We start from the raw sequence: 24,054 nt of genomic DNA, 5'->3' as shown, positions 1-24,054 counted from the left end.
TCACTTATGAAGCCGAGTGTTATGGTATTTTCTAGCCCTTGAGAGTGAAAGAGGAAATAATGCCCACTCAGTCACCGCCCCACCAACCAAAACAGCCACGCTAATTGGCTTTGCATCGATATTCGGCAGTCACCCACAACGATTCTAACCAATCAGATAGAGTATAAAAAGTGACAAGATTGATTTGCACCACCACGCAGGCTATCTGCAACTGTTCTTTTCATAAATAACCCCAAGAGCTGTCATTTATTGCTAATTAAATCTCGTAATGTCGAAGCGTTAGTGAAAATTTAAAACAGAAATTTGCCCATTCTCCATGAAGTAAATGAATTTCACAGACATTGACACAGCCGAGTTGGTTGGTTTTTGCTCGCCTTGTTACCAAATGTTGACGACACTCAACATGTCAAACACGCCTGACAGGTCTATTTTTCTTTATAGAAGTTAATCAGTATCAGGTTATCAATTGATTCATGTGTTGGTTTGTGATTTTAAACTCTCGCAACGGGTCAGACTCCAGGCAAAAGTTGAACAGTGAAAAATGACCAACCCTAGAATGGGGTACGGTGTTTCATACCATTATTATGAATACATGAATGTAACGCAGGACAGCTAGTTCTGTATTGCTATGTTTCTTGTGTCAAAACGACTTTTACATCTCATGTATTTATTTGAATAGTTTTAAGCTTAGACCAACGGCTAATAATTCAAACTCCGTGCAAATATGCAATAAATGTTTTATACGTTTAGTGCTTGGTAAAAACGACACCACATGGGCCATAGCAATTCTGTACAAATGTTGAGTGCATGTAGGCGAAATGAGTAGTGGGATATCAAAACCAACACTTACGGCCTACAGTGCATCATTTGAAACAAAAGTGTTTAATTCCTCTCTGCATATTGCCTACTTTTTCTTCGTAACAGTAATACAAGGTGACCACTTTAATGTACGCTTTCGAGCAAGTTCAGATTGTAACGGGTTGGATGGAATGAGTTGTTGTGGGACCAGTTGACATTCAATTGGTACAAAGTGAATTTCTTACTTATTATCAACGTTAGGAAAATACATAGTATTAACCAAATAAATTTCCTTTTTTATTTTCAGTTTTGGAAAAGAAAAAACCCAGCATGATAAATGTCGAGGGTACCGGAAACGATTTAGTCGGATCCTTTTCCTGTCGGACATTTCCAGACGAACCGGGAGACTCAAAGTAGACAAAATTAAAAATTAAAAAATTACAGAAAATGAAAATATTGATAGCTAAAAAGATTCTAAGACAAAATGTCTGCAATGAGTGAATGGACCAAGATCATTGTCCAAAGCTTCTATACAATCCTACAGAGAGGACGATATAAAAGAATAGAACTGTCGTCCTTGCAGTATCTAAATATATCAATTCATTTTATTGCTTAATCTTCATCACAAAAATGTGAACAATTTGACGAACAGCTGATGACAGACATTGATGTCTATGTCAATGACAAGAACTGATTTGATCTGGAGATCATTCTAGCGATACAGTAATGTGATAGTAATGTCATCTCAACTCAAATCATATAATATCAAATCAAATCATATCATATCAAATCAAATCATATCATATCGTCACAATGACATCGTTTTACATTTATTATTTCGGGAGGAGAATAGCTTAGACTGGATTCGACCTGAATAGACTAGTCTAAAAATAAAGTAGACAAATATAGAATATAGTACAGTGCATTAGAATAGACTAGAATAGACTATACTTGCCTAGACTAGACTAGACTAGACTTGACTTGACTTGACTTGCCTAGACTAGACTAGACTAGACTAGACTAGACTAGACGAGACGAGACTAGACTAGACTAGACTAGACTAGACTAGACTAGACTAGACTAGACTAGACTAGACTAGACATGACTTGACTTGACTTGACTTGACTTGACTTGACTTGACTAGACTTGACTAGATATAATAGCCTTAGACTTAGACTAGACTAGACTAGACTAGATTGTACTAGACTAGACTAGACTAGACTTGACTAGATATAATAGCCTTAGACTTAGACTAGACTAGACTAGACTTGACTAAACTTGATAGCACTAGACTAAACTTGACTAGATATAATAGCGTTAGACTTAAGCTAAACTAAACTAGATTAGACTAGACTAGACTAGATATAATAGCCTTAGACTTAGACTAGACTAGACTAGACTAAACTAGACTTGACCGCACTAGACTAGACTAGACTAGACTAGACTAGACTAGACTTGACTGCATTAGACTAGATTAGACTTGACTATATATAATAGCCTTAGACTTAGACTAGACTAGACTAGACTAGACTTGACTGCACTAGACTAGACTAGACTTGACTAGACTAGACGAAACTTGACTAGATATAATAGCGTTAGACTTAGACTAAACTAGACTAGACTAGATATAATAGCCTTAGACTTAGACTAGACTAGACTAGACAAGACTAGACTTGACTGCACTAGACTAGACTAGACTAGACTTGACTAGACTAGACTTGACTATATATAATAGCCTTAGACTTAGACTAGACTAGACTAGACTAGACTTGACTGCACTAGATAGACTAGACTAGACTAGACGTGACTAGATATAATTGCCTTAGACTAGACTAGACGTGACTAGACGTGACTAGATATAATTGCCTTAGACTAGACTAGACTAGACTAGACGTGGCTGTGTGTGTGTGTGTGTGTCAGACCAGAGTAGAATACACTGGTTTATAATATACTTAGCTTAGAATAGAATAGACTAGAATAGACTGGTATATAATATACTTAGACTAGACTAATCCAGATTAAAGTAGACTAAGCGAAATAAGACTAAGTTAGACTAGAGTAGACTTGACAAGACTAGAATAGACTAGAGTTGACTAGACTACAATAGATTAGACTAGAGTTGACTAGACAAGAATAGAATTTTGCACAATAGATGATAGACTTGTACCAACTTTGAACCTTTCGGCAACGATCACATTTCGTCAGTAACTTCATTAAAGAACATTGTACATGTATTATTATGGTTGTCTGAAATCAACTATAATAATATATATCGTAGTCTGACCAACAATTTACAGAAAGTTTTATATCTGATTTACTTTTAAAAGGGGAGTGGTGAACACAAGATAAACATTGTAACTAGTACTGTTTGTGTTTAACCAGCTATTGCTAAACCACTCCTCAATGGTACAGTCTTGACAGTCAGGTGTTTGGCCATTGTTCATCTTTTTTTGGGATAATTTAGAATGGTCGAAGAGATTATTGAAACTGCAAGTAAATGTTTTACTGTATATCATATATCACTATTAGGTGTCTTCTACCATAAAAGTAGAGGTCAGGGGAGTATAAAGATCATATAGTAGATCGCCAAATTCCGATTAAAATTAGAACTTAAAGCAAAATAAACAAAAAGCAAAAAGGGCAGTGAAAGATCAGCACGACTGAAGTGGTTATTTACGCCCCCTTGAATAACAAGACCTTCCACCAGTCTCTCGGGACCTGCGGTAATTTTTCTGGATTCGATCAGAGTTCATGATGACTATTCCTGGCCATATGTTTCCGATCTGAAAAATCTTTTTGCCACGACTTGCCTCTGGGCGACCGCTGCTGAACAAATCGCTTATTCATATGGCGGTGTAGTCGAACATGAATTGTATTTAAAGACAAATTTTGTGCCCAAAGAATCACTACATGCGATAAATGGACGATCATGTTGAAGATTATGTTGTTTGGTTGAAGAATAAAAAAGATTATTGAAGTTATTTACATACTTGTTGACGTAAACGTTTTATAAAAAACTGAATAATAGGATATTTATGAGAGTTCAAATAAGGTATTGATAAAATCATAACTTGATATGAGTCAATAAGTCAATAGGGCGGGTCAGTCATGGGAGCCAGACGCCTTGTTAGTGCTTGTTAGCGACAGTATTTTTGTTCACCGTCTGTGCGGTTCGCAGCACTACTCATCGACCCCCACTCGTAAAAACCTATTTATCCGTGTCATCGCTAGTGCTTACTTTATGAAATAGGTATGGATCGATTCCACAGTATCTTGCTGGGACTGTCAGATAGAATTGTCATCTCTGTGTTCTTGTCATATATGTCTGGTGATAAGTAGCCCTTGATGATATGTCGTCGTGACATCCTCATCAAGCTGTGGACCTGCTTAAATCATCAGACGCTCTTCTAATAAACGGATTGCTCCCCCGTGACATTTTCCACCATACACCAAAGCACTATACGTTTGTCTTTCGATGTATTACATACACCACGTTGTTTGGGCATGGTTAACGTTTTAACATTGCTGATGTCTACAGTTTCTTTTCTTTGTCATGGAAAATGGAAATGAGGGTGGGAGGGTGGGAGGGTGTTATAGCAATGAATAGATCAACAATGGAAAGTTTTGAAAAATATAGAAAGCTGCTTGTTGATTGTTCACAGTTAATAGTCAAGTGAAAAAAAGACCAATGATTACTTCCTGAAAGATTCGTCGTTGTCGGCGCTCTTTGAATCAATAAGAACTAGTGCTGAAGGTGCATTCAGGATCATGGGGTCGTGTAATTACAGGTAGGAATATTAGTCAAAAGGTTGTTATATTTAGTCTGTAGACCAGGAAAACAACAATCTATGAAATATTACACGCCCCTATGTTCGGGACTGATGTCATGGCGACGTCGGGTGACAAGACAGAAACTACGTTAGATTCAGGTTCTGAATGCTCCCGAACCCGGCTCAGGAACTACAGTAAATCACAGCTCGTGCTTCGCACTCGCTAAGGAAACATTCGGGTCGCGATCGCCCTCTAATATCCTGTGCAGTAAATGATATATTTCAAAAGGTTATATATAATGGTCATTAAGTGACAAATATCTTGGTTTTCGACTTTAATGACATGTCTGACATGTGATATCCTTCAAATTTAGAATCACAAAACCACAAAATACATAGAGAGCCTGATGTGTACCGTGCCAACCCATCAATATAGTTAATTGCTTACATGTCCAGTATTTTGACAACATATGTTTTGTTTGTATAATAAAACTAATTTAAATTAGAAAGTTGTCAGAAATTTTAGCCATTACTGAAAATAACGTCTACAAACATAATAGTAAATTATCAAATAGTGGTAATTGACTTAGAGTAATCGTTAGTTCTGAATAGAATAGAATAGAATAGAATAGAATAGAATAGAATAGAATAGAATAGAATAGAATAGAATAGAATAGAATAGAATAGAGTAGAATAGAATAGAATAGAATAAAATAAAATAGAATAGAATAGAATAGAATCTTTATTGCATCCGTCAAGAAAACTACATTTCTTCATTGTAGTTGGTGCTAAAACAAACTAGTAAATATATCAACTACAGTAATAATAGTTAACAAAAATAATAAAATAAGGTTTAGACGAAAGTGTAAACTTTAGGTTAGATAAATCTAATGTGTGTCTTTTAATTCTGTAGAATGTCTTTCCTTTCGATAAGTGTTGAGTTTATGACAGCTGTCAGTGCCCTAAGTATGCGTTTTCAGAGTTAAAAAGAGTAATACATTTTGTTTCATTATCTAGTTCTTTGAAATTGCCTAGAGCGTTAATATAAGTGTTAGGAGACATTCAAAGATCTTTGAATTTAGATTTACGTTCAAATTGTTCCTTGAAAATAGGTAATCAATAAATTTCTCAGCTTTACGTGCCTGCAAGTCTTTGCATGGTTTCGTTTAGTGTACCATTAGTATTAAATGTTACACCGTGGTAGGTGAAGCTATTAACCTTTTCCAAAAGCTGTTTATGATGATTGTAACTATTTTCCGATTTTTTGTGGGATTTTGTAAAAATCATAATTTTTGTTTTCTCAGTATTCACTTCTAGTCCCCATTTACTGGTATAGCTGTAGAGTTTGATAGAAGGACGCATCGGCAAATAGCAGTGAAGAGCTCGAGATGGGTTGGTTGTTTAGACGTGGGCTGTAGTCTTCTTGATCTCTCGCCAATTCTGTGACTAGATCATTGATGTAGATCTTAAACAGAGTGGGACTCATCAGACATCCTTGCTTAACACCGTCATCTAAAGTAAAATATTGATGTTAGTTTTCCCTCACTTGGTATACCATCAATGCCTGTCGCTTTTTCTGTTTTCATTTTTTTCATGGCATTGACTACTTCTTAGTTATGTGTATTCAATTTTTTTTTGGTCAATTATTTTGGTCAATTTTTTTTTTTCGCAGCCCCCCCCCCCCCTTCGCGCTCTATAAATGTCCATGCCCCCCCCCGAAATGAACCCAAGAATTTTCGTAGGCCCCCCCCCCCCCCCGCGCCCACAACTTCAGAGATATACACTATGGTACACTACATGACACACTGTAAACTAACAGTGGAAATCAACTTCAGCGTCCATACATAACATGCGGGGAGATTTCTTTACAAATAGATGTGGGCTTTATAAAAAGGTATCTCATTGGGTTATAACCTGTACTTCGTAAGCCAGCAGAGTTTTCTTTTTGAATCTTAATTCTGAGCATAAACAGCATCCTCCACGGTAGGCAAATCTTTTGAAAATAAGGACGTGTAGGAGGCCATTTAGTGGCATAAAACTTCAAATCATACACATTATTGGAAGCCATAGCGTGCTTGAAAATTGTCAACAATACCCAAATTGTATTATGATACAACTGTATGGATATGTTACCCACACTTTAACTAATATACAGAGATATTTTGGCAAACACACACACTTTCTCTTGGCCATTGACTGTCTCATAATTAAATGTATGGTAGGTAATGAAGTGATAATTTTGCAAAGTACAAGGTAAACGACTGCTCCTGACTTTTGAATGTTTCAAAAAAGCCTCCATAGAGAGAGATAAAGCGAGAGAAGGAGACATGCAGAGACTAGAGAGAGAGAGAGAGAGAGAGAGAGAGAGAGAGAGAGAGAGAGAGAGAGAGAGAGAGAGAGAGAGAGAGAGAGAGAGCGGCAGACAGACAGACATACGGACAGAGGAAGGCATACACGTCAAATGCATTCGCATGGCTGTCACCTAACTAAGCATTGAATATAGGCTGAAGAAGTAATTGCAGCGAAGCCGCGAGAATTGTTTTTAATTTACTCGGTAAGCAACCGCTCCTGAGGTTTAATTTTTGTTCAAATTATGAGCAAAATATTTCGGACCCCCCCCTTTTTGATGCCCCCCCTTTAAACCCTGAATTTTTTTCATGCCGCCCCCCCCATTTCTCCCCCCCCCACTGCCGTAAATTCTGCTCCAGCCTTAATATGTGTAAATGGTACTGTCAACGGTCATATCAGACGGGATGTGCCCAACCTGCCAGAGTCTTCTAATTAAAGACTAGTTCTGCGCACGCTCAGTCGTCTTTCTCAGTGTGGCGAGTTGCTGTTTAGTATGTGAGAGATGGAGAAGCTGGAAAACTGATACTAAACACGTTGTTGAGTTGTCGTCTCAGAACTAGATCAGTAATAATAGTCATGACTCGATAATTTGTCAAGCAAAACACTAAATATTGAAGTTTTGTAGGTCTTGTAATATACTTTTGCAGCTCTTGCTTTACACAAACTCTATCATGGTGCAATGATCTTGTATACTTCGCCTCCATTATCATGATTATACATTATACATACATGTATAACACTTTGCACTATACACATCAGACTTGATGCTTAGGTCTAGTTCCTAAATCTATATAGCTTTTACGCGCCTTTTCCAATGTACGGAGTCGTGCTTTAAACGACACAAACTGTTTAGAATCTAGTAGTTTCAGAAAGCATAAACTCTGACCCCTGTAGTGGCCTGAGAATACGTGATAGGTCTCTCCTAACTGTTTATCTTTACAATCTGATATGTTCGGAGCAAAACATTGTCAGAAACTGACAAAAATTAAGTGAGGCAACTCTTGGTCTATGCATGTACATGTGTGTATACGAACACATATAAGTTTGGTTCTGCATATATTGTGTTGATAAGAAGATAAGAAGTAAAGTGTTGGTCTGTTTTTATGTACTCTTCTACTGAGTTGTCGACTTCTTCATACTCTCAGGGCTTGTTTAAAGTTGTCATTATATTTTACTCTGTACATGTATGTTTTGGATATGTTGTTACAACACAATAATAAAGTAAAATAATAATAATATGGTGCAATAATCCAATAATTGATCTGTTTTGGTCAGCGTCCAAACATAAACACCAATTATGATTTCAAACTAACTATAGTAGATAAATCCAGCTGCAATTTAACATACATAATATCTAATTATTGGTATAGAATAATTTTAGATGAGTATATATTGTTGGTTCTGTGATCGAAAAAAAATGATAAAATTAATAGTACAGCTTTAAGGTTGTAATGAAGAAGTGAAAATTATATGATTTGATATATAACCATAATCTAAATACTTGAAATGCATTCAATGTTCAGAGATACAATATATATTATTTCCCATAGAGGGCGCCATGCATCGTAAAATCTGCAGCTACCACTGACCAAGATATTTTGCAGCGGTTAGTATCTTTTATCATTAGATGTTGCATACAAAACAAACTTAATATACAAGCAGGCCAATGTAATACCAATATTTTCGTCTTTGTCGCCAAACGCCAGTTTCATAGCTATTAACTTTAATAGGGATTTCTTGTTACATGATTAACACAATGCAAGATATTCTCGACATAAAGTTGCCTGACAGTGTTTCTGTTTGTTTAGGTTGTTTTTTGTTGTCAATGCCACACGCCAAACACCAACAGAGTCCAGTGTAATGTGTATTTAAATATCATTATGTAAGTCTACAACAATCACGGCGATAAAGTCAATAAAGGTCCAACCAGTTTACAAATTATAATGTCAATGGAAGACACTTACCTCTATTGACTTGTATGACAATGTCCTGAAGAGCTTTGCAAGAAGTAGGTGAGGGGTCAGTCAGTGAAATACTTACTGCAAACACATCAACTCGATTGGATAACACGGTGACCATTCACATAACTTCAGGAACCATACCGTGTGGTCGTACAACAGTGAAAGGCACTGTCCGCTCACAGAGCACAGCAAAGGTTAGCAGTTTGTCTTCATTTAGCACAACCAAGATTTGACAAGATGGGCTGCGGCGACAGCAAAAGTACTAGTGTGGAATCATCTAATAAACCAACTGATCAGAAGGTACGGTATTTTGTTCTGAATTACAATACATTGATGGCTTAACTTCAGTCAGAGTTTCTTGAATTTTAGATATTTCTCATTATCACTTTTAAAATGCATATTGATGTTTTCTGACTGTTTCAGTTTGATAAATATTTACTGATTATATACAATTATAAATAATTTGATATTACATCTTATACACTGAAAAAAAATAGCTTGCTTGTTCTGACGTCGTACGAGATATTTCTTTTTTGTTGTTGCCCTCACTTCCTAAATTTTGCAACGTGCATGTAACCACTAAGCCTGTAATCAATACAACGATTACAGCTGAGTCACGATCGACCACCATTGTTGAATTCACCAGTGAACGATACGGTACACATGTTGCCATGGTACCCAGTGATCAATAAACACAACAGTTTATTATATACTTGAAATGTCAACTTGACGGCACAGGCTTCTTTTCAAAAGACTTCTCTGGGAATGATTTTATTTACCAAGACAAATAACCCAGTATTGACCTATTTTTCCCCCCATAGAATGCTGCATCAGATAAGCCTAAAATCGTTTTGTATTACTTCAATTTCCGAGCAAGAGCTGAAGTTATTCGACTGATACTGCATTATGGTGGTGTTCCCTTTGAAGACAAAAGAATCACATTTGAAGAATGGGGAGAGATGACAAAAAGTTAGACATTTTGAATAGTTTACACTATATTTAACAAGCTATAGTTTTATCATGATTTCTCAAACTTTGCAAACGTCATCCTTTAAACTAGACTCACTCACAGCCCTCAGAACATCGCTGAAAGGTTGTCTTGTATGTACCGATATCTACTACTCGAATATCCCTGTACTGTGGGCCCTCATCGACTACACAATAAGGGTAATCATTCATTTGACGTCACGGTGTTACTGCGATGCACGTGCCATCGCAATAACGCGGAGCATCGCAGTAACACACATCAACGAATGATAGCTCTATACGTAGTTGATGAGGGCCACAGTGCAAGGATATTCGAGTACATTAGTATGCGGTAGACATCGGTACATACAAAACAGCCCCTTTAGCGATGCTCCGAGGACTGTGAGAGAGTCTACCTTTAAACCAACGCTCTTCCACATATGAATACAATAACTTTGAATATACTACTGATTCTCTGACCTCACTCTCTCTCTTTAAAACTAATTTGGAGATTTGTCAAAATGTAGCCAAAACAATTAATATGTATTTTGGCGGAAAATATTGCTGAACAGCTATTTTATAGCAAATATAATAATGCTTTACACCTTTTTTTAGTTAAAAAATTGGATCTCATCAAAAAGACAGCAAAACAGTTACGTGGTTACTGAAATTAATTCTTTTAATCTTGAGAAACTGTTTCCTAAAATCACAGACCAACATATAATTACTATAGTTGTCTTATCTAACAATCGATGTTTGTGATGGAAAAAATCCAACTATCTCCAAGAGGGTCAAAATTATTTGGAAACATAGACTTATTTACAAATGTGCATATACCCAAAGTACCACAGGCAAATACACAGAAATACAATAACAGTATGAACATACAACTTAATTCCTAAATCAGTTTTTTATTCTCTTTTGCAGATAATGCGTATCGTGGTCCATTGGGTCAGCTGCCATATGCAGAATTAGACGGTGAAGTCATTTGCCAGACTGCAGCTCTTGTACGTCTTGCTGCACGTAAAGTTGGTAAGTGTATTGATTAGATTGAGTATAACTTTAGTGACGTCAGATCATCTAAAAATAATAAATTGAACATTAACAATTTCTGACATTACTTTTTGTTGCTAGTTATTATCACTTCATTTTTCACGGAGTGAACAATGCAGAACCCCATTCACTAATTACAGATACAAGTCAAGCAATGTCCATACATATAGTATTGCGGTACTCCACTGGCACAATACCGACTTGGTCAAGTTCTATCTTCTATGAAAGAACCCTATGACGCGCGCACGAGTGCAAGTGTGTGCATGTACTTTCACGAGTGCAAGTGTGTGCATGTACTTGCACGAGTGCAAGTGTGTGCATGTACTTGCACGAGTGCTTGCAGTCACGATTCTCTGCGCCCGTACTTTCACGAGCGTACTTTTCAGTATTGCACTGCGGTACAAATACCGCTAGCATTTGTGCATACCTGTGCAAGTAATGACTAGCAGTACAGATGTACTAATGTTTTCGGTATTACATTGCAGTGCAATACCACTAGCATTCGCGAGCGCCGGTGCAAATAATGTGTAGTACATATAAGGATATTTTTCCTACGTTTGTGTTATTAGGGATATGTGGTGAAAATGACTGGGAAACAGCAAAAGCTGATTCACTTGTCGATACTGAGCAGGAAGCATTGCTTAAGGTGGGATCGGCATATCTGGGTCCAGAAGGCGAAAGAGTAAGTCTATAATCTACTATTTTGTGTTAGTTTAAATATATATGTAATATGTATGTCTTTTTTGTGTGCGTATAATTGGTCAATCAATAACCTTTATTTAGGACAATATCTTTCTTCAATTTATTCAAGAAGTGAATAGTACTATTACGTGAAGTATTCACGATAATTTGATAAAACCGAACAACCTCGTAAGATGATACAATGAAGTATATTTCCATAATTAATCAGACAACGTATCACGTTGCATTATTCTATAGAATGATATTGATATAAAAGTATAAAGTATCCAACAAAGGTATTGACTTTTGTCTAGCTACAGATACTAAATGAACTAAACTGACTGAATTGACAAGTAAATATGATCGCGGTGTAACCTATAAACTATGTTTTGACAGAAAAGACCTAGAATTTATCAATCTTACTTGATGTTATTTAGTCGAATGGTGTTTGTTGCAAGCTTATAGAAAGTAACCGTGAAGAATTATTCCGTTCACCTAAATTTGTTGGAAATGTGTTGTACGGCGACTGACATATATATTATGAATACAATTAAAAGCACATGGTGTCTAGTATTGTTGGTAGGAATATGCAAATCTCCTTTGCGTTGCCTTGGTGTTACACTGATTTTACCTTTGTTTGATAATAATATTTTACAGGAAGAAAAGCTGAAAGAGATTGCCACCAATATCATACCGGGGTACTTGGCAAGGATGGAGAAGACCCTTGAATCCAATGACGGTGGCAACGGCTTCTTTGTTGGAAAGAAGGTACTACTACATCACTGAATTTTTAATCCTACACGCAACATATTTTCTTGATATATTAATTCCATCTATAGTTATTTGGGTAGTCTTAATGTCGTTGTAATTGTCACGACGTCACAAATATACATACAGAATTTCACACTATGAGAATACTGAGAAGTAACATAGCACTACAACGCTGAAAGATACAGCATTATTCGACACAATATACGGAGCGGCGCGCGAAGAGATGTACAGATATAATTTTTGTCAGGTTTTCTATGATGTCATTATTAGTGTTACTTAGAAGTGTTGGCATAATTGTTATTGTTTGTTTACAGATCACACACGCTGATTTCATGGTGTACTCTAAAATGGATACAGTTATCAATATAGCTAAGATGCACGGCAAAGACAGTGTATTGGATAGCTATCCATTGCTGAAAGCCCACTATACCAAAATGTCTGCTTTACCACAACTACAAGAGTATTTGAAGAATCGACCAGACGCTCCGTTTTAAATGTCTGTTGCCTTTATAGGAGTAATTGAACAATCATTTTAATACTCTTTAAATGTTGTCTCTGTAAATTTTTTCAGACGTTTCTTCGTTGTGTCTCACGTTCATATACCTTGTATTATGGAGAATCCCACTTTCATAGCTATGTACTTAGGAATACTGTACGGTTAACAGCTGTGATAGCCCCGTTCGTTATGCAATAATGTTTACACATATGCAATTCGCTTTGTATACTTGTGAGTGTCACGGTTTTCATAATGGCACGTTGTAACAAATCGTATCGTGTCAATGTGATTTTCACGTGAGCAAAATACGGATCGACTGGACTTTTAAGAATGTAAATACTTTTTCGTGGATGTATTTTATAAGAAGATTTTTCTTGTAAATAAATCTTTGAAAGTTCTGCTAATACATACAGTTGTGGTAATACATAATGTGTCTAAGTGTAATGATGGGTTGTGCGTTAAAGTCTTGGCCCCTTCACTGTTCTAATTTAACGATTTGTCGCTTACTGCAATAGCTAGGATAAATACTGAGATACAAATGGACCGGCCACTACGAAGAATTGGGGAGCCTTTAGTAATTACAAGGGGCGGGAGAAAGAAAATCAGTTAATCAAGTAAAATGTGACCCTTAACGATTGCACATCAAAAATGTATCATCAGTAGCAATGTAGCACAACTGTAGACTTTTTGTTTATGTTTATCTGGTTGCCTATTCAGCCATTATTTTGCTGTTGGTATGGGCATGGTCTTGTTGCCAGGTATATTTGTATTCACCTTTTGAATGTTTATCCATTTGCCTAACCATCCCTGTTGTTATATTGGCGATATGATGCACCATCATTTAGCGTGATCTTGTTGCTAGGGATATTTGCATACATTTTTGAATGTTTATTCCCTTGACTGTTAAGGGACCGGTCAGTTTCTTCGGCCTGGGGGGGGGGGGCGGTGGATTGGGAGGGGGGTCACCCTGTTTTTGAAATTGGCAGTGGGGAGGGGGTCATGCTGTTTTCAAAATTGTGGATGGGGGGGGGGGTCATTGTGTTTTGGATTGTGATGGAAGAAAAAAATCCTTTTTCTACAATGGCATATAGCCTTGTCTGAAAAGTGGTACATGTAAATATTTGTTCTTCTCCCTGTTTCTTACATGAATTCTTTAATATTACTTATTAGTTCAAGTATAACTATAACTACACATATACATGTATTACCTAGCTACCACACTAGTTACAGAACATGTCATGTAAATGCTTGGCTGTTTCACAATCAGTGCTTCACTTATATTGCACTTTGGGGCAAAAGTGAACTTGAAGGTTTCGTAATGGTAATCTTCATAGATAGTTTAAAGAAGTTAATCTAAAATGTTCCCAACTCGTCACTATGAACTTGTCAGAAGATTAATACACTTTCTATTTTGGACACTACATGTTATTGACACTACAAATTACCACATCTCACCAGATTCCAGTTTCTACACTAGGTATGACCCCCTAAAGTTCTCTAACATACCGGTGACTTTACTATACACTGTACATGCAATATTAATGCCACTATACCAATGTTACGGGGCCATTTTTATGTGACATGGGAAACTCATTTAAAACTTACATTTACGTTAGCTATTCGAAGCTTGGAAATATTACCTCAAAGGCTATGAATAACCTAAACATTGCCTTAAAAGAAGCAAACAACTGCAGATCTGCCAGGGGAAAACGCCCAAGGACTTCCTCACCCCCAGAGGTCACTCATGCATTCAACCAACAATCAGATGCACCAACAACCTTTTTACTGTCATAATAGTATTAAACCTTTCTTAAATATTTTCACCCTATTCTAATTTGAGATGATACATGTATTGTCTTTTAAAGATGTGAAATGTTTGCCACGGTAGTCTAAAATTGCCTTAAACTCCAAATCTCCCCTACTAATGATACCACCATTAGATGTGCTGACCTTTACTACATGTATATAATGATGTCATTTAACTGTTTAAGAACATATATCAACTCTATGTAAGTTATAAAATATAGTTTCTGATATTTGCTGGCGCTATCTTATAAAGCATGGATTGAGTTATTGCTTGAAAGGGTCTGAATAGCCTAAAAAAATGGCTTTAAGAGTAAAAATCCTCCAGGGCTTCTAGAGGGAGACCCCCTTGGACCCCTCACATGAGGTGGACATATCCCAGTCTCAAGCTCTTCCCCTCTTACTGTCAAGATGCTATCAAAGTATATTTCAAAAAGTATTTCAACCCTGTGTAGTTGCTTTTTACATGTTGGTGGGACCCCCTCCCACTACATGAGGTGTACACATCCCAGTCTCACGCTCTTCCCCCTACCTCTTACTGTCAAGATGCTATCAAACTTAATATTTCAAAAATATTTTTTTCTTTTTACATGTTGGTGCTGTTTTGTAAAGCTTGGAAATTATTGTCTGAAAGGGCCTGAATAGTCTCACAATTTACTTTTCAGAGTTAAAAACCTCCAAGGCTTCTAGGGGGAGACCCCCTAGGACCCCCATAAGAGATATAGATATTCCCTGCTCAAGCTTTCCCATACCTTTCACTGTCAAGATTCCTTTTGGAATATATTTACCCTGTGTAGTCAATAATTATAATTATGATAGTGCTAACCCGGGATCTTATAAAGTAGATGCAAGACAGTCAAGCAGTCCACACTGAGTCATGATCAAAAAATACCTGTCATGTGAATATTATATATGGGGGGGGGGGGTCATCATGTTTCAGAATTAAGTGATAGAGGGGGGGGGGTCAGCCTGTTGTTGGTTTTACAGATAGGGGGATCAGTGACTTTTTGTCGGCCCAATTTAAGAATCCACCGCCCCCCCCCCCCCCCAGGCTGAAGAAACTGACCGGTCCCTAATGTCTGTTATTATCTCTACAATATACTCCATATTTTGGTTGTTGCTATGGGCGTGGTTGTATTGCTAGACATATTTGCATACAATTTTTGGAATCTTTATTCACTTGCCTACCTTTCCCAGTGTTCATCTTTGCAACATAACCATTATTTAGCTGTTGCCATGGGCACGGTCTTGTTGATATGAATACTTGCATACATTTTTTGAAATCTGTATTCACTTACCTATCCATCCCTGTTATATGCATCATCATTTCACTGTTGCTAAGGGCGTGGTCATGGTTGCTAGGGCCAGTTTTGTCAATATTTTTTCAACAATAATTGCAGAATGACACCTCCAGAAACATCTCCACCAAGTAGCACATGTAGCTTTCGAGATATAAATTTTTGACCGAAATTGATCTTTTTAGACCTAAGTTGCATATCACTAATAGGATCATCATGTTGTGAACTCACCTTCATCTACACATCCACAGATGCATCCCCATTAAATTCCAGCTCAATCTGCTCATTTATTTTGCAAGTATATGTTTCTGACTAAAAAGATGTAATTTGCATATCACTGGTGGGATCACCATGTGATCACGAACACATCTAAGAACGTTCCCATCGAATTTCAGACCGATCTGTCCCATGGTTTAAGCATTTTTTTGACCCAAATCACACACCGGTGATGCGATCATTTTGATTTGAATAAATTCCCAACTAGACACCCAAGGTAAGATATCCACCAAATATTTCATCAAAATTGGTTAAGACTTTGTCAGAAGTAAAAAATGATCCTTGTCAGTTGTTTCTCAATAGCTTAGCGTACATGCAATGTATTAAACAATATAGAGACACATGTAGAGAATCAGCTGTAAGGGAATATTATATATTAGGGCAAATTGACCGTAAATAACAACTATATCTAAGCGATTCCTAAAACAATCATTGATCCATGTCAACGCAACAGAAATGACAGATGGAATATTTGTACAACAACTCTTACACTAGATATATTTCGTATTCAGTACCACATGTGTTGTTCATCATTCTACGGTTGTCAGATACACAATACATTGTACACAATACATTGAACCCATTGACTATCTCAAGTAGAACTATGTTAAGGTCGTATTACAGAGTCTAGTCGCCCAACAGAATTACAGGGTTTTTAACAAGTAGGACGAGAATTAGTAAGTGACATTTAAACCATAGATATATACATCTAATTTACTTTCTTGCAGCTTCACTTTTATCATGATTAAGATGTAATAAAACAGAACAAAAGACATCGAATATCAATAAATGTACTTGATACGCGTTGTTATTTGCACAGTCAAGAGTGATAGAGTCACAGTGATTCGGCAAAATTTTCAACGGACGGAATATCTGTTCGTAAAGTCATCGATCAGTCAGATCAGGGGTAATGTTGTGATGCATGGTATAGTACCGAGTTCATATATACCACTAACAGTAAGCACACAAAAAGTATTATCACATCTGAGTCGATTTCCAAGCAATGCTCACATATTAACGTCTATGGTATTTCATTTAATGCTGTTTTCATCTATACTGATTTGTTAAAAGCTGTGGGCACGTATAGTACGATATAACAAAGTCTGCCATGAGTAATAATTTTACTCGATATTTCCAGTCATGTTCAATAAATAGCTGATAAAGTTTACCCCATCAAGACGTGTATGAAATATAGTGCACACGCTGTAAAAGGAAACGTGAGGGATGAATGATCGCTAAACCCCTATATATTTTCATCGGATATTATTTTTATTCTTAAGCTTGTCAACAAGTTCCTTACATAGACATCTTGCAGTCATGCATTATCGTCTCCAGTATTTCTTTTGTACGACAGTTCTTGTTTTTCGGTAACTATACACTCAAATACAAACAATGTTTTGGTACGCCTTTGTTTAGTTTTAAGAATAAACTCAACTTGGGCATGAAAGAAATCTACTTCAATTACATAATGGTGTCTATGATGACCATTTTGTATCTCTATCACCATGACGACATCCTTTCCCCATATGTAATTTGTTACTTAAGCCCTTAGCTACGCTGCCTTGTATACTTGTGAGTCATTCAGTCTGCGCGAACAATGAAGTTAAGATGCATTTGTATAAACAAACATTTTTGAAATGTTTTGATCGAAAATCGTCGTTCATCCACCTATTCAAAATACTAAAGTAGTATAATCAGTAAGACACATGATGTACCAGAAACTAAACAGGTTGAAAAATTATATAATACACACGTATTAAGATGAATAATATACATACAAATTATTTGAAATAATGAATATGTGAACACAAGTTCTTGATTGAGCGCTAGCAACTGTAATAGACTACAAAGAATTCTATTTTTTCTCTGGGTTTCCAGAGAGAGTGTAGACATTCAAGTCTAGCAACAAACGTGCCGCAGTAGCAATCTCTGCTCGGTCTACCAGTCGTTCGTGCCTGTCAATGTACGTTGCGCGCATGCTCATAAATGTAACGCCAAACAAATAAAGCCACCCAAAGATATGTACTTTGTTTCAGGCACAGAGTGGGATTGCATCGAAGAACAGTGAGTAGACCTTAAAGCATTATTTGGCTGTTTGGACTCAACCAGTAACGTTTAACAGAATAATGCCTGAGATCAAATTGACGTATTTCAATCTGCCAGCAAGAGGCGAGCCAGCTCGTCTTTGCTTTATCTATGCAGGTATTGACTTCGAAGATAAAAGGATCGAATTTGAAGAATGGGAACCGATGAAACAAGGTACGTATAACATAAGATTAACATCTACATTTCACGACAGTTGCACGGTGTTATTTTGTATTCGTGATAACATTTCATCGAAGTTTAAGATTATCGTTAGCTTCTTATGAACATTTCCCGTAATTTCATATCAGTTACATTTGTATGGAAGTTGTATGTCTTGTAACGTGAGATATACATGTAATTCTCTAAAAAAGAAGAAATGAATATGTACCAAAATTAGGCAATTTTCCGTGTTACTTGTTGGGCACTGACGAATTCATAACACATGTTTTGATCATAACAGCTTTGAAATAAGGGGATCTGATTAACAAATTTTACAAACACGGTTCCTAATATGACTCTTTATGTAATAATAGCACGTATACCATTTTACAGTTTTGAAAAGCCTTGTGCAAGAATAGAAGTCTGACATCTGTACATAGATAAAATACCCGTGCACTTTTCTCAGTTTCATTCTCCTATCAATTTAAAAACTATAAAATTATATTTATTGATGTGCTCAATCCAACCAACCAATTTTAGTATAGTATTTTGCACACTGGATTATAATTTGACGGGCCTTGCCGTAAGGTAGTCTTGGCCTAGGTGACAAGACGTTGGAAGTCTTGAACTCTAAGACAGATCATCAATGATAGTAAGTACCGTCTTAAAAGCCATTTCAACTTTGCCCTCTTTCTTAAAAGCAAATCAATAGAAACCACTCCCGACTTTGCTAACTCACTCTGTATTGTTGGAAATAGCAACGATACACTTCTGTTATACAATAGCTAATTATATGCAATCATATAGTACACACGTGTGCTTTGTTTGTGCACTGTGGTTTGTGGTTGTCTTGACAGTCAATTTGGCCAACAGCTGGGTTTACTATGGGTAGCAGCTAAATAGTGCGCCATCTAGTGGCATACTATTAAATACCTTTGTTGATGGAGTTGAAATGTTTTAAAACAAAAGGATACAAACACAAAAGGTCAAGCAAGAAACAAAAAAGGAGGAAATGCGTGACACTACTCAATATTGAATTCAATTATCCACAGGGAAATTAGATAAAAACATCTTTTAAATGTGACCATTTTCTTAGCATTTCAATAATCTCATTGTGATCTGTTTATATTACAGCTACTCTCGCTGAAGATAGGACAATCTTTAAGCAACCCTTTCTTCCATGGCTTGAAGTTGATGGTGATCTGATATCTCAAAGTCTTGCTGTTATCCGATATGCAGCAGCCATATCAGGTACTAACATACAGACAGATATACACAAATAATGTTAACATGGAATTCGAATATAATACATAGAACTATCCTATCACCGACCACAGACAAGCGCACAGACCTATTGTAGATGCTATCAAAATACATAGTAGGTCCATTAGACAGTTTTTCCCATGACGGTGTCGATTAAAAGTTTTAAATAGTGCTAATCCAATGGTAGCTGAAAAAAAAAGCCAGACTGGTACGTGGACGTCACTTTAGACTTCCTCCCTATAAGCTATACCTTAGGCAAGACTCGCAGTGAAGCTTATCAGAAAAATGAGCCTTGTGCAAGGACTATTGCATAGAACTATACTTAATGTTTCTTTCCCTTGGGAGAACATTTTTTTGCAAGGAAATATAGTTTATATACCTTCCTAGAACTCCTTTGACATCATCAGACTCTCAATTGCCATTTGAGTGGTTGTTAGCGCAACTAGAAGTTATGAAGTTCCGAAGAGCTATAGGCATGGTGCGGTGTCTGTCTGACTGTCCCATGAGTATCTTAGTTTGAACAAGTCTGAATGTAACGAGACAGGCATAGACACAGCAACATACAAATACACAGACACAGGCGCATACACAGACAGACAGACAGACAGACAGACAGACAGACAGACAGTCAGGCAGGCAGGCAGGCAGAGAGAGACACAGACATACACAGAGGAAGAGAAAGAGAAATTTATATCTAAATGTTACCCATGATTAAATGAATTGTATGTATCACTCCTAGTCATTACAAATGAATTGTATGTATCACTCCTAGTCATTACAAATGAATTATTTTGAGCCAGTCTGAAATTCATCATTTCTTGATATACCATAGTAAAGATCTAGACGTCATTAATTCAAATTAATCCAGTGACTTTTTAAAATATTTCTGTTTAGGTCTAGCTGGAAAGACATCGCTGGAGAAAGCTAAAGTAGATATGGTTCTTGGTATATACACGGATTTACTCGAAGCCACGGTCAAAATTATGTTTTCACCACCGGAAAAAAAAGTACGTATAAAAATCACGAACGAGGGTGTTACAGTATACAGTATCATGAAACCAAACTATGGCATTTGTTCGGGGTTAACCAAGAACAAAAAGTGAACATTTCCAAGTTAACACTGTACTGGCAGAATGTCATCGTCGAATATCTAATAATAACCCCCCCCCCCCCCCAATGCATCATGAGTGTGTTTTAGCACAACTGAACTAATAAAGTTCAGTAGTGCTATAGGCATGGTGCGGTGTCTGTCTGTCTGTCTGTCAAAAATCGTCAGACCGATTACTTTGGTGGAGACATTAGTTGTGGTTTCTAGTTGGGAAATCGTTCAAAGCGAAATGATTGCATCACAAATTCACAGGAATGTGATTCGGTCAAGAATGCCATTTTGGTCAAAAAACTTAAACTCGGAAACTACTCAGTTCAGATCAGTCTGAAAATTGGAGGGAACATTTTCAGGGGTGTTTAGATTAAGAATTGTTCATGATGTGATGATGCCATCAGTGATGTGCAAAAACTCAGTCTAAAAAATGTGCCTGTTTGGTCAAAAATCTTTATTTAAAAAATTACTGAACAGATTGTGCTGAAATTTAACGGGGATGCATCTTTGGATGTGTAGATGAAGGTGTGGTGATGATCACGATGATCCCATTGGTGATATGCAAATTAGGTCTAAAAAGCTCAATTATTGTCAATAACTTATATCTCAAAAAACTAATTGGTGAATGGGACCGAAATTTGGTGGAATGCTTCTGGAGGTGTTATCCAGCAGTTAACGTTATCGTTCAAAAACATTTTGACACAACTGGAGCTAGCAAACATGACAACACTGTTAGCAATAGCGAAATGATGATGCTTATTACGAAAATAGATGGGTAGGTAAGTCGATAAAGATTTTTAAAATGTAGGCAAATATGCCTAGCATCAAGACCACACACATAGCAACAGCCAAATAATGAAGTATATTGCAAGGCCAAATGATGAAGCATATTGTAAAGATAATGATAGGCAAGCGAATAAATATTCACAAATGTATACAAATATGCCTAGCAACAAGACCATGCCCATAGCAACAGCCAAATGGTGGTGTATATTGCAAAGATAACATAATTAATAGTCAAGTGAATAAACATTCAAAAAAGTATGCAAATATGTCTAGGAACAAAACCACGCCCATTGCTACAACCAAATGATGGTGCATATCACAAAGATAACAACGGGGATGGTTAGGCAAGTGGATAAACATCCGAAAGGTGAATACAAATATACCTGGCAACAAAACCATACCCATTGCAACAGCCAAATTATGGCATATATGGTAACGGCAACAACAGGGCTTGATAGGCAACCGGATAAGCATAAACAAAACTGTACAGCTGTACTACAATTCCATTGGCGCTATTTTATTCTTGAATCGTGTTTTGACTTGTATAATCCATGCCTGAAGTAAAATTTTGTTTGGCATTTGTTTCTTTTAATTACAGGAAGAGGCTGTGACAAATGCTTTCGAAATGTATAAGAAAGTGTTCCCTATTTTAGAAAAAATGCTTGAAGTAAGCGGGTCAGGATGGCTTGTCGGAGATAACGTGAGTTATTTTTTACACTCATAATCTGTATTGTAGAATTCCGAAGCATTAGGAGGAAGGGTAAAGCGAGAGGGGGAATAGAGTCAGATAGCTCGAACAAGCGAGAGAGAGAGAGAGAGAGAGAGAGAGAGAGAGAGAGAGAGAGAGAGAGAGAGAGAGAGAGAGAGAGAGAGAGAGAGAGAGAGAGAGAGAGAGAGAGAGAGAGAGAGAGAGAGAGAGAGAGTGCGAATGCATATTTAGCTCTGCTTGCAGACGGAGTAGTAGCAGTGACGGTAAGTAAGTCGGTACTCGATTCTGATAGTATCCGTAGAGTCCCGCGTTCACCGTAAGTTTGCAAGCAGGACTATTACATATCATGTACACAAATAGTTTAGTGTAATGGCAAGGTGCAGACTAACTAAGTTATTAGTATATGAAAATGAATGGAAAAACACACCAGACAATTGGATTAATGAAAAAAAGTAAATTCTTTATCTCTGTCGATCATAATTAGAAATAAGAACTGATTGTATGCCTATTCTGAGGTAATACTTATAACTCTAGTCTGTGCTACTTTAACTAAATATTATCATAAGATGTGGAAGTTCATCCTTCAGTCAAGTACAAAGCCAACTTTGACCGTTAATCAACAGCCTGTAATATGTAGTAATGGACTAGACCATCCGTTGCAATCCGTTCTTTTATTAAAACGTTATGCAGACAAAGAGCAGATGATCACAGCATTACGGTATAATGGCAAGAAAGGGGACTTTAATATTATGAAGATAGTCCAAAATGTTTATAGTTGAAATGTTGTTTGTTATTTGCAGGTAACTGTCGCAGATATGGCCATATTTGCATTCGGTATCATGGCTGACGTTGCAGTATTGAGTCAAGTAGGCCGAAATACCCACGAAGCAGTCGATGTCCCCCTTCTCAAGGCAAACAGGAAATGTGTCAGTGAATTACCCAAGGTTAAAGAATACTGTGAAAAACAAATGGAAGCCTTCCGTAAAAAAACTGAAGAGGCTAAGGCTGCAGCTGATAAAGAGGAAGCCGCCGACGATGATGCCGAATAAAATTAAGCAGCCTAGTGATGACGCGGCTTAAAATGTACATTTCACTTGTACATCGTGTAATACTTTTCATGTTTTGACATTTAGATACACCTGTTTTGAACCAATTGCAAAGATGCTATCACAGTATAGAAGATGAGTGTAAATAAAACGACGTTAACGTTGTTGATTGGGTGATAGCCCATCTTTTCTGCAGACTTTATATGTATATAGCTTTTACACTGTAATTAATCCACAGAGGTCGTATGTAATAAATATAAAACATTTTAAAAACCAAACTGTTTAATACATTTAATTGATTTATCTGTGTTCAATGCCGTTTGTTTACTTTCATTATATGAAATAAGTATTCATAGAATCGGACATGGAGTAAGAATTTGCATGATTTTATCACCAATCATTTTTCACTGCAGTCAAAAATGAGTACAGTATATTACACGAACAAGTCACTTAAATTGTGCAATCTACGGGTCCACTTCTAAAATCTCGATGAATCAATACCTTGTATCTTGTACCTTGACCTTGTAGTCTGCACATCAAATTGGACGAGGGTTGTGTTGGGAGCTTAGATGGACCTTGTGGGGTGCTGGTTTCTAACGGGGATTTTGAGTGTCTCACAAGATTGAATGTTAACAGTACTTTGTGGTAAGCTGTTCCATAATGTCGTGGCCTCCGGTAAAAAGGA

General features: G+C 36.8%; 2 protein-coding genes across 2 annotated transcripts; both read left to right on the top strand.

Annotated features, from left to right (window-relative positions):
• The first annotated feature begins 9,015 nt into the window (after positions 1-9,015).
• Positions 9,016-13,190, top strand: LOC144446782 (putative glutathione S-transferase 6). Its single transcript, XM_078136617.1, has 6 exons — positions 9,016-9,178; positions 9,700-9,847; positions 10,772-10,876; positions 11,467-11,579; positions 12,236-12,346; positions 12,664-13,190. The coding sequence occupies exons 1-6, from the start codon at positions 9,116-9,118 to the stop codon at positions 12,841-12,843; spliced, it is 720 nt and encodes a 239-aa protein (XP_077992743.1). The 5' UTR covers positions 9,016-9,115; the 3' UTR covers positions 12,844-13,190.
• Positions 13,191-18,247: 5,057 nt separating this feature from the next.
• On the top strand, positions 18,248-23,598 carry LOC144446762 (glutathione S-transferase 1-like). The gene is made up of 5 exons (XM_078136593.1): positions 18,248-18,481; positions 19,601-19,717; positions 20,624-20,736; positions 22,213-22,314; positions 23,124-23,598. Exons 1-5 carry the CDS (start codon positions 18,349-18,351, stop codon positions 23,370-23,372), a joined length of 714 nt encoding a protein of 237 aa, XP_077992719.1. The 5' UTR covers positions 18,248-18,348; the 3' UTR covers positions 23,373-23,598.
• Positions 23,599-24,054: the final 456 nt, after the last annotated feature.

The sequence above is a fragment of the Glandiceps talaboti genome, chromosome 15 (genome assembly GCF_964340395.1).
Source record: "Glandiceps talaboti chromosome 15, keGlaTala1.1, whole genome shotgun sequence".
NCBI lineage: Eukaryota > Metazoa > Hemichordata > Enteropneusta > Spengelidae > Glandiceps > Glandiceps talaboti.
The sequence above is the reverse complement of the archived record's forward strand: the minus strand, read 5'-3'. Positions and strand labels throughout refer to the sequence as shown.